The sequence below is a fragment of the Cynara cardunculus genome (genome assembly GCF_001531365.2).
Source record: "Cynara cardunculus var. scolymus isolate 2C chromosome LG 6, CcrdV1, whole genome shotgun sequence".
NCBI classification, from domain to species: Eukaryota; Viridiplantae; Streptophyta; class Magnoliopsida; order Asterales; family Asteraceae; genus Cynara; species Cynara cardunculus.
The window spans coordinates 17,904,284-17,917,201 of NC_037533.1; the positions used below are offsets into that span (position 1 = coordinate 17,904,284).

The 12,918-nt window shown below is 29.9% G+C and overlaps 1 protein-coding gene across 1 annotated transcript in view; it reads left to right on the forward strand.

The window, feature by feature from the left end:
- Window positions 1-12,209: 12,209 nt before the first annotated feature.
- The window catches only part of LOC112514594 (shikimate O-hydroxycinnamoyltransferase-like), a 2,294-nt gene continuing 1,585 nt past the window's right edge, over window positions 12,210-12,918 (forward strand). Inside the window, exons 1-2 of the mRNA XM_025121158.1 lie at window positions 12,210-12,304; window positions 12,825-12,918. The exon at window positions 12,825-12,918 is cut by the window's right edge and continues 1,585 nt beyond it. Of these exons, the coding sequence (XP_024976926.1) occupies window positions 12,870-12,918 (49 nt within the window). The 5' untranslated portion in view covers window positions 12,210-12,304; window positions 12,825-12,869. The remainder of the gene's footprint in view (window positions 12,305-12,824) is intronic.

Sequence of the window (12,918 nt, forward strand, 5' to 3'; positions counted from 1 at the left end):
AAAGCATTTTACAAAAACTCTTAAAAACAAATTCTTATGCATGAAGTACTGTATATTGATGCATATTACTTAAAATTAAGATTACAAGTAAATTATGCATAAGWACAACTTATTAAAGCTCAATGTTTGAATTCGTGTAACTAACTGCGGATAAAAATAATCAAAAAGAAGATAAACATCTCACTTTAAAATATAAAAAATTTAAAATATAATTAGGATAATTCTCGAGTTCTAACAAAATAATTAATTATTATCTTTATATTATCGTTATTGAACATGAATTAAATTATAATAAAAAAATTGAATTAAAAAATTACACAAAAAATAAAATTTTAAATAGTTAATTTGATACTAATATCGATATATTTTTGTCAAAATTTTATGATATCTTCAAATTTATATTTTATTAAAAAAAACATCACCGCTTTTTCAAAATCACATAAGATCACACTATAACATCGACTAATATAAAGAATAAAATGAAATATTAAAATCAAGATGTATTTCGATGAATTGCACGAGTACCCTTCTAGTTAAATTATAATAAAAAGAATGAATTAAAGAAATTACACAAAAAACAAAAACTTTTAAATAGTTTATTTGATACTATTATTGATATATTTATTTTTGAATTTTTATGATATCTTTAAATTTATATTTTATTAAAAAATAAAACATTATCCCTTGTTCAAAACCACAAAAAGATCTGCATTAAAACATTTACAGAGACGTAACAAAACAAAACATTAAAATCGATATATATCTCGTTGCATTATACGAGTACCATTTTAGTATTATAATAATTAGGCTATTTTTTAATTAATATTTTAGTTTTTTCTAGATTACTTTTAATTATCTAATATTAATTTGAAAATATGATGCAACTTTTTATTTGTTTGCACTGCGGTCACGTTATTACTTATTTTACAATAAAGTTAATTATTGGATTCTAAATGTAAAGTGCGTTGTATACAATCTATATAAATCACACCGCATTTCGCCGTGTAGCTTTTTTGCAGTTTCAGACATATGCGGTGCGGATTTTTACAGTTTCGAAAAATGTTCAAACTGCATATGCAGTGTAGTTTGCGGTTTAGCCCCAAACCACACCAGACTACACCACGAACGACCTTATACATGTTGGTTGGTTTGGTTTGGTTTGGTTTGGTACAACTCTAGTGTCTAATTTGTCCTAAAATAAATATACATTTTCACAAGTTTCCACTTTCTTATTATATCTCGTAAGAGTTTGATTGTAAGTTTTTATCACATATGATAATTTGTTCGATGATCTTATCAATCATATATGATAATTAGGGGTGCTCATGGGTTGGGTTGATCGGGTTGAAAACATTTGAACAACCCAACCCAATGCTTGCTGTTTGTAAAATCTTAACCTAACCCAACCCAACCCAAACCGTACAGATTGGTCGGGTTGATACTTTGGTACATTAAAATATTTTTCTAACATTGAATAAGTTATTTCTCTACTCATAATTTCTTTTTCATTATCAATCATTTGATACAACTTATCTATACTTCTTACATATATCACATTCAGTTAGTTTTCTCAATTTACGTATATATGTTTACAGTTACTGAACATATATACGAATGAGTTATATAGAGATGTGAATAGATTGAAAATATGTGTATATGAATAGCGTACGTGATAGTGTAATTGTCTAGTGTATATATTAATAAAAATTCAACAATCATATTAAATCCAAGAAATAAATGGATATCGGGTTCATCGAGTTTGGTTGAGTTCAAATAATAGTAACCCAATATCAACCCTATACTTACGGTTTGAAAATTTTACAACTCTATTAGACATTGGGTTGTTTTGGGTTGAGTTATTTCGCGTTGAGTTGGAATGGTTGGTCGGGTTTTTGAGCACCCCTAATGATAATTATAGATATTTTTGTTAGTAATATGTGGTTATGTATATTTACATTTATAGATTTTTTTTGGTGATGCAAATATTATCACATGTGATAATACGTCACTTATATTCAGACATCTATTATCACATGTGATAATACGTAACTTATACTCACAAGTATATATCATATATGATATGTACAAAAATCTACATAGTGGATCATATGTGATACATAATAGATTATATGTTTAACGAAATTAATCAAATGTGATTCAAAACGTAGATCCAATAAATGATGACAAAAATAATGAATTGATTGTAGATATCACATGTGATATTTGATGAAAATTTTGATCTTTTTCCAAAAGTGTACCTAGAAAAAGAATTATACAGAACTTAATAAAAATTATGAATTAATTAAAATAAATAAATTTAAAAGATATAATGAAATTTTTAATGGATTTAAGTAGTATTTTTCTTACAACTAGAAGGGTACTCGTGCAATGCATCGAGACACATCTTGATTAGTTGATTTCAGTGTTTCATCTTATTCCTTTTTATATGTCGATATGATACGATTCTATGTGGTTTTGATAAAACGATAATGTTTTTATTTTTGAATAAAATATAAATTTGAAAATATCATAAATTTTTGAAAAAAATATATCGATATTAGTATCAAATTAATCTCTTTAAAAGTTCTTGTGTTTCTTAATTCAAATTTTTTTTAATTATAATTTAATTTAGGTTTAGTAATAAAGAAATTTAATTTAGGTTTAATAATATAATTTTTTATAAAGATAATAACTAARTATTCTRTTATAACTCAATRATTATCCTAATTATRTTYTAGATTTTTTATATTTAATATGAGATATTTATCCAATATTTGATTATGTTTATCTGCAGTTAGTTATACGAATTCAAATATGAAGCTTTAATAAATTGTACTTATGCACAATTTACATGTAATTATAAATTTTAAGTAACATGCATCAATAAACAGTACTTCGTGCATAAAAAATAGTTTCTAAGAGTTTTTGTCAAATACTTTATAATATAGTATATATTATGTTCTTAACACAATATTTGATCCAAATTAAAATGGTAATTATCTTAATTTTTAAAAATATTTTCCACTTTTTATTTATGGTGTTTTTTTAAATTCAATGAAGTATCTGGTTTATATTGCTTCTCATTTTCTTGTAAATTAATTGCCTTCTCATTTGAAGATACCCCCCATTTATGTGTGTGTGTGTGTGTGTGTTAGATAAACATATGCATGTAATTAAGGATTCCTTTTCGTTCAAGTATGTAAAAAATACAGTAATATTTTTATCTACACTGATTTAATTATTTGTATGTTACGTATGAAAGCAACGAATGAGAATGATTTGCAAATTTCACTCAATTTATCTGATAACAAAAATAACCCTTATCAGTGTATGATATCTGATATCATGTAGGGCTAAAAATTACCCCCCTAATGAGTCCAACGGACCTTAGCCCAAAAACACATTCTTGTCAAAATCTGAAGTCAAGGAACAGATGATCGCCCCCCCCCCCCCCCCCTATTAAGTAATTATCTGTTTGAAATAACTTTAATCTGAACTGACATCACAATGATACAGATATGGAATTACAGCCGTTCTTCCATATCCATCTAACAGCCAAAAATCTATCGCTGCCATCCATCTTGAATTTTGTAATTATGTCATGTCGTCATCAACCCCCGATCCGCCATCTCCATATTTGTCTCCTTTAGACGTAGTAATATGTTTATCGTTACAGAATTAAATAAAATACCGACATCAAAAGAATTGTATATGTACGTTTATATTTTAAAATGATAGATTCATTAACACGTATGTGTATTTATATACGTGAAAAAGTGGTTGAGATTCAATTAATCTATACTATATTATAAAGCATTTGACAAAAAAAATTAAAAATCATTTTTTATACATGAAATATTGTGTATTGATGCATATTACTTAAAATTCAAAACTATAAGTAAATTGTGCGTAAGAACAACTTATTAAACTCCATGTTTGAATTCGTGTAACTAACTGTAGATAAATATAATCAAATACAATATAAAATTATTATTTTAAATATATAATCTAAAATGTAATTAGAATAATTATTGAGTTTATTAAACCAAAAATAAATTATTTCGTCATTAAATTTAAATTAAACTATGATAAAAAAAATTTGAATTAAAGAAATTACACAAAAAAATGAGAACTTTTATATATTTTTAATTTTTATGATATCTTCAAATATATATTTTATCAAGAAAAACATTATTGTTTGCTCAAAATCACATAAATACGTATTATGACATCGACATAGACCAAAAAAATGAAATGAAACATTCAAATCGAGATATATCTCGCTGCATTGCTCGAGTATCCTTCTAGTATAACATAAAGATCTTGAGCACTCTTCTTCCATCTTTGGTTCTCGTATTGGTTTTAGTCTGATGTTAATTTTCATCTGCTCCTAATCCTGCTTTGTTTAGGCTTCCTGGTGGGGTCTTGGGGCTTTTTCTGTTTCTTGCAGATCCCCCTCGTTAGCTGTTTAATAAACAAGATCAACAAAAGCTCGATGCCTTTATACAAGGTTTCCAGATCTCTCGAAACTGTACTCATTTCCTAACAATATTTAACCTATACTTCTTATTTTACAAATAAGAAAATACTCAGATATGTCAAAGAACCTTTAGTCTAGTGGTATCGTAGTCTTTGGCCTCCTAAGTAGTCATGGGTTTAAATCTCACCAAAAGTAAAAAAAAATGTATAAGTTTATTTATGCATTTATCGTATATATTATACACTTCAAAAAAACCAAATCTGACCAATTTATTTTTATCGGATAATTTTTTTAAATTAAATGTTTATTTTTCAATCATATTAAAATCACAACAAATTAAACTTTAAAATATTATTTTTAAATTAAATGTAAGATATTATTTTTTATATGCTTTATTTATTTAAATATAAAATTATTTTAAATAAATATAAAATTCAAATATCATGCGGCAATGAGTTATCCAAAACTCCCGCTGGTTCATGCCAACTCATGTTGACTTTGATGCGCCTACAAGTTTGACTCCTAATCTTCATTTTTTTATCTTTATGCTATTTTATTGGTTATAAAACGTAGAGTAAACTACACGTTTAGTCCCTATGGTTTGCAAAAGTAACACTTTTGGTCCTTATATTTTTTGCAATTACAAGATGATCATCATAATTTATAAAAACGTCTAGATTTGATCCTTTTATTTAGTGAGCGTTACATGAGAGATAATTTTGTCTTTCTATCAATTCTTTTTCGTCACTTATCGAATCAAAAATAACAAAGACCAATTTATAAAATCGATTTTGATTGACTAAAGATCGATAAAAAACAAAAATACTTTCATTTAACAAAACTTTTTAACGATCGTTAGAAAGAGGGACCAAAACGATATTTTTATACAAACCATGACGATCATTTAGTAATTTTAAAACTAAAAGGATAAAAAGTATTATTTTCGACAAACCATAGAGACCAAACACCCAAGTTTACTCAAAATGTAATCAAGAGTTATTATATAGAGTAAATTACGGGGTGGGCTAAATGCACCCCTATGCATTGTTTAATGCACTCCTATCATGAATTTCTTACTCACACACATCAACATCAATGTATGCTTTTTACATTTCCAATGCTTGAAATGACATGATTCTGACATGAAAGAGGGTGCCAATAGCACTCTCCTAAATTACACATTTAGCCATTGTGATTGGTCCTTACTTCAAATAGCAGTCTATTTTATTAGTCAAGTCTGAGGGTTATTTTTGTCTTTTACTTATTTTTTGTTTTTTTCCTAAAATAATAAAAAATATATTATATATCATATTATATTTTTTAGATATTATATCATATGTATACATATAGTCCTGTAAATGAATTAATGAATCCAACATTAATATAAATATTCGTGAACCCTTCGACGGAAAGTTTGTTTATGTTCGATTATTTAATAAATGAACGAACATGAATAAAAATTTTTGTTCGTTTAATTTAACGAACAGATATTGAACAAGAATTTCGTTCGTTCATATTTATGTTCGTTTATATATTAAATTTAATATATAATCTTTTATTTATCTAGTTCAAATTTAAATAATATTTATTTAAGTTTTAACTTTTTAAATTTTATTTAGATTTAAATTTTATCATGATTTTGTCTTATTTGAAATTTTTACCTTTTCATCGTTTATATTCGTTTATCCCGTTCGTTCGTTTACGTTTGTTTATCATGTTAACGAATGAACATAAACGAATACAAACGGACATGAATACAAAAATTTTTGTTCGTTTATTGTTCATTTTTTTCGTTTGTTCGGTTAAGTTAAATGAAAGAACATGAACAAATATATGTTCGTTTTCATTCGGTTCATTCACAGCCTTATATAAACACACACGGTCACTGGACCATCATCCCCAACCCCTCCATCTGGGTCTAGTTAACCTCCTACTCTTCAGTATCTTGTGTCACCCCCACTACCCAGACTCTTCTTTGTCGGCCAACCACCACCAGAAACCATCCAGAACCGTCCCTTGGCATGTTAAATGTGAGATTTTGGACAGGGCCTCCAAAATTTTGGGGCCCAAATTTACATGTGTTTAGGGTCTTTTTATCGACCTATATACAACTATAGCCGAATCACATCAAAAGTTTCAACATCCAAATGGAATCGACCAGTTTTACAGAGACAGTTCAGAATCCAATAAAACTGAACCGATCCAATCAAATTATCATCCAACTATTATCCAATTAATTGTAATATATAACTATTAACATTTTTATGATATTATTTTCTAGTTGATATTCATACACAGTGGTTTTTAATAAAATAAGAAGCTATATGAATAATTGGTTGAAACGGTTGATTGATTGGTTGAAAATTACAATAAAATATTGAATGAATCTAATCTGATCGAATGAATAATCATCAGTAACATTAAATGAATGAAGCTGATTCAATCCAATGATTCATTGAATTGAATCATTGAATCGAATCAGATTCATCTAAATCCCAAGGATTTTAACTGATAAATACCCTAATTTTGCTCATTAATGATCATGTTGACAAAATAATATCCTTTTTAGTATGTTTGTCTTTAATTGTCATAAAACTAATTATTATAATAAATATGGATTGGTTAAGTGATTCTCTTTTGTTGAAAAACATGAAAAAAACCACAAGGATAATGTTTGATTGGTTTGATCTTGAGCTTCAAAGGTCAAAAGTGTCTGGAGGTCTTAGGTTCAAATCCAAAGATGAATAAAGATCCCCTTGTAGTCACAGAGGTTCAAATGCGATGACTGCGAGCTATCCGCAAAACAGGTGGTAGTCCTAGGATTAGTCTGCTGGCATTAGGGGTGCTCAATAACTTGACCAACCCGATCAACCTAATCCAACCCAACGAGAAATAACTCAACCCGAAACAACCCGATTTCTAATCGAGTTGTAAAATTATCAAACCGTATGTATTAGGTTGATATTGGATTACTATTATTTGAACTCAACCCAACCCGATGAACACGATATCCTTTTTTTTTTCTTGGATTTAATATGATTGTTGAATTTCTATTAATATATACATTAGACAATTACACTATCATGTATGCTTTTCACATACACATATTTTCAATCTATTCATATCTCTATGTAACTCATTCATATATATGTTCAGTAACTGTGAACATATATATGTAAATTGAGAAAATTAACTGAATGTGATATACGTAAGAAATATGTATAAGTTGTATCAAATGGTTGATGATGAAAAAGAAATTATGAGTAAAAAAAAAACATATTCAAGGTTAGAAGAATATTTTAATATATCAAAGTATCAAGCCGACCAACCCGTACGAGTTGGGTTGGGTTGCACTTTGTTTTGGGTTAAGATTTTTTCAAACCACAAGCATGGGGTTGGGTTGTTCAAATGTCTTCAACCCAACCCATAAGCACCCATAACTAACATAACAGGTTGGATATTCAGGTTAATAAAAAAATATATAACAAACAAATATAGAAACAAATTATTTATAAAGCACAAAAGTTGTTTCATTCAATTAATATAAAAACATCATTAGACAATTATTTTATCATAGAATTGGATATTATATTGTGTTAACTAAATTAAAGAGTGGACTACAAATCTGGTCATTGTGGTTTGTTAAAAATAACAGTTTTTGTCCATACAGTTTCAAAATTATAAGATGATCATCATAGTTTTAAAAAAAGTTTGAATATGATCCCTCCATTTAACAACCGTTAAAAAGATTTCGTTCAATAAGGGTTTTTCTTGTCTTTTTATCGATTTTTTTATTTACACAATTAAAAACCACAAGAACCAAATTATAAAATCGATTTTCGTTAAAAAATTCCGTTAAATCAGAGATATTTTCGTTCTTTTATCGATTTTTTTGTCTTTTACATAATCAAAATGATTTTATGATTTTGGTTCAAAAAGTAAAAAAAAACCGATAAAACAACAAAAATGACTCTTATTTAATGGTTGTTAACAAGAGAGACCAAATATGAACATTTTTTATAGATTACCTGTCCATCCAGTAATTTTGAAACTACAAGGACAGAATGTGTCATTTGTACATAATAATGGTAATTTTGTGAATATTTGAAGTTGCCATGATAGCTCCTTAGTCGACATCCCACCAATTTCCTGAACCATTCAAGTTGTGTGATAGCTCCCTAAGCTACCATCCCACCAATTTCCTATTGGTCATATAAAATAAACCGTGTTAACATTTGATTATAAAAAATATAGAAAAAAAAAAAAAAAAATTACAAACGATGATACCATTTGACTATAAAAAATTAATGTAGGAAAGAATGTTGCAAATGATGACACCGTTTGACTAAGAAAATGATATTGACAGGATTCGAACTTGAGTCTGGGGTGAAAGAAAAGTCTTGCAAACTAACTCTGCAAAAGAACACTTGTTTCCATTGTAGTTTCAAAATACATACGGTGGTATACAAGAAATTAATACGATTGCATCTTTCATGAAACTACGTTTTTTACTTTTCGGCGAGGAATGATAGGGTGGCATGTGCTACCCGTGGCACCACTATAGGTATGTCCATGCCGGTGAAAAGCGTAAGAAGGGATTTGGACCATTTATCACTTTTAGTATCATGTCCGCCCATGAATTGTGCTTTAGAAGAGAATTGATCTAGTGCATTTCGATGCACCTCAATAGTGTTCACATTCAATTAGGATTGGTACAATGGTAGAGATCTTTTCTTACAATTCTCACCGAAACCTAACCCTGTGCGTGTGTGTGTATATATATATGTGTGTGTGTGTGTGTGTATGCGAAAAATCATGTGAGAAAGAGAGTTAGTGTGAGAAACGCAAGAAGGGATCTGGATCCTAATCACCTTTAATCTCAAACTCAGTCATAAATCACGCTTGATATGGAGATTGATCTGGTGCACCTCGATGCATCTTATCCTAGATGTGTATCCAATAGTACAGATCACTTCTTATATCTGTCACCGGAACCCAACCATATACACATATGAGTCATTCATATAAGGGCTTAATTAAATGAGAACCATATTTATGAGATACGTGAGATCCAATGCGAGTCACTCATTTAAAATAATTATGTTATTTATTAAATAAATTTAAAACAGTAATTAGTTAATAAAAAAATACAATTCATAAATATATTTAATTAGTTTATTCCCTCCATAAATAAAAAATCCATAATTTCCCATAATAAGTCCTTACACAATATCTTTAGTTGTTTTTCGCCTTTTATTCTTGGCATTTGTCACCTTGTGTTCACATGGTGATTACAATGTGTAAAAAGCAGATGGTCAAAGTTGTTTAATTGAAACAATATATTTGATAGTTGTTCACACTGTGACACTATATATTTTTGGTTATGGGTTCATTGAAGATGCTTAGCAGCTGTCCAAATATGATTACAGTGTATATCCAAATCCTCGTACATATGTTTTTAGGATCCTGTAGTTTCCCCCCCCAGTATTTTCATGTTTATATTGTGTTTACAAGATGATCATAATGTTTCTGATAGTTGCCAGGTTATTCAGTGTTTACAATGTATTAGTTTTTTTTTATTAACCTGGATATCCAACTCGTTATGTGAACTGACTAATCCCAGGGCGACCATCTGTTTTGCAGATAGCTCGGAGTCATCATATTTGAACCTCCGTAGCCGCAAAGAGGATTTTTATTTCTCCTTAGATTTGAATCTAAGACCTTCTGGTACTTTTGATCTTTAGAATCAAACTCAAACCAATCAAGCAACATTCTTGTTAGATTTAGGGGGTGTTTGGGAAAGCGTTTCAAACGGACTTATTGACTTATACCGGTGCCAAACCGGTAATAAGTCATTTTGGAGTGTTTGGATAAAAAAAAAAAAAGTGCTTATACCGGTATCAAACCGGTAATAAGTCATTTTTGATAAGTTAAACCCTCTTGACTTATTTGACAGATTACCCTTTTAACCCTGGTTTCTCATCGCATCCATCTCATCATCGTTGCCGGCAAGACTTCCACAGACGACGTTCTTGCTGGTTTCGTTCGCATCGTTGCCGGCTATCGCATCCGATCTTGCTGGTTAAGAACCTTTAATCGCCGGCGACCTGGTGATGCTTTAATCGCCGGCGACCTGGTTTAGGGTTTAGAGCCGACGACGAGAAGGAGGCGACGAGAAAGGGAACGCACGGAGAGGAGACGGCTTGATTTCTTTTCTAACCCTCAACTGGTACATAACCTCAAATGAACCGGGGTGTTTTGGTCATTTTGCTTTTTCGTACCGCTATAAGCTAATCCAAACACTTTTTACAAAACTCCAGTTTGATACCTCATAAGTTAATAAGCACTTTTACAAAAAAGCATAAGTTGTTTTAAATAAGCAATCCCAAACACCCCCTTAGTTTTATCTTTTAGATTGTATTGTTAATAAAAGGATAGATGAGAGAGAAAAGAGAGAAAATTTAAAATGACCAAAATAACCTTTATTTAAAATTTTAATTCAAAATTACTAATTTCCTAAATTAACCTTTAGTTTAAAATGATTTGTGGTATAACAGATCTCACGTTATATAATTTAACGACATACATGTAAATCAGATGATGGCAATTTCATAATTAATCATTTAGGAGTTGTTTATCATATGTTTACTCAGGTAAACGCTTACCAAATAACTTTACCTTGTCGGATGAATATGGCAAGTACCAAAAATCTTACTCGGTAAGAGCGAAGACAAAGACCTAGAGTGTTACCCAGTAAGTGAGGGCGATGACTCTTACCATGGTTAGCGCTTACCGGGTAAATTGTTGCATACAATCCCGTTTTGGTAGACTAAAATCACATTTGTTAAGTAAGTGATAGTGTTGAATTTTACCATAGACGCTTACCAGATAGGTGTTTAGGTAAACGGTCCCTTAATCTCATTCTTTTTTTTCGTTCCACATATTTTGATAGAACAAGAATATCTGTATTTGTGTCTCATTCAGTCTCGTCATATCCACACCTAATATCGTGTCAAACCTTAGACATACGTAAACGTAACGTACCATTCCTGTCTCATCAGTAAAATCACGACATATCAAATTTTTATATATTTTAAATTTATTTAATTCAAGTACACATTCTCCATCTATAATCATTTATATTCATATAGTTGACGGGTAAGAATTTAAGACATGAGATTTTTATCTGCATCAGCCAGTAGAATTTAATTCTGTAATGTCCTCCTCATAGAATACAAACTTTTTTTTGGAGTAACTGTGAGTTTTTTTTAATTAATCTGGATATCCAACCCACTATGCGAGCCGACTAATCCCAAGGCAACCACCTGCTTTGCAGATGAACCGGAGTCACCACAATTGAACCTCCGTTGCCACAAGAGATTTTTATTTCTTTTTGGATTTGAACCTGAGACCTCCAAATACTTTTGACATTTGGAGTCAAGCTCAAACCAATTAGACACCACCCTTATGATTGTAATCGTGAGTTTTTGTGTCAGCTTATGCGTATCGACCAATCCCTGTTAATCACAAATGGTTTAAAATTATCGTAGGTGTGAGAGCTTTGATAATGCTTATATTAAACCCAAATGGTTAAATACAAACTTATTTTATTGGCTCTATTTTTTAAATTTGACTTCGTCTGGTCGCATTAGGTGAGCCTCCAATGGAGGAATCATATGAAGCAATCTTAGTATAAAATCCACCCAAACTCAAACCAATTTCAGACCAAATCAACACCACCCAATTCACTAACATTCTGTCAGTCATTTCATCAAACACCAAGACTACCACATTCTCTGTCCGGTTTCCATTACTTTTTCTCAGGTAGAAAGCTTCATTCAGTTATTGCTTCAGTTCAAACGAAAGGGGGAAAGGTCTAATATGATGATTGACGATCATATATATTAAGGGGGTTTCATGGTCATGGCTATGGCTATGGCTCTAAAATCCTAATATGATCCGATTTTCAAACAAAGTCTCGTCTCTGTTCATTCCCTTCTCTTTTATTCTTCAATAAAATCAAACCCATTTGAGATTCCAAGTTTATTCTAGTGAAGTTGTTAGAATGGTGAAGTTTTTGATTCAGAATACAGTTATGGATATGAATCTGATCAGAGTTTATGCTTCCGATGCTTGATCCATTATTAATAAACCCCCAAATTTCAGATAATTTCGTTTGTAAATAGCTTATTCACACATGAATTTGATCAATATCAAGAAGAAACATCAATGGTTTCAAATTCAAATGCATATTCAGGGTTCTTAAAACACGAAATCTCACCGTATTTCGATTTTTTCTACAAAATTTGATCATGTTCTTATGGTTTACTTTCATTATTTGCAGTCAATTAAGCAAAGAAACCGAGGTTTGTTTTAGAGATTTGAGGAGATGAAGATCGCCGTGAGAGAATCGACGATGGTGAGGCCGGCGGAGGAGA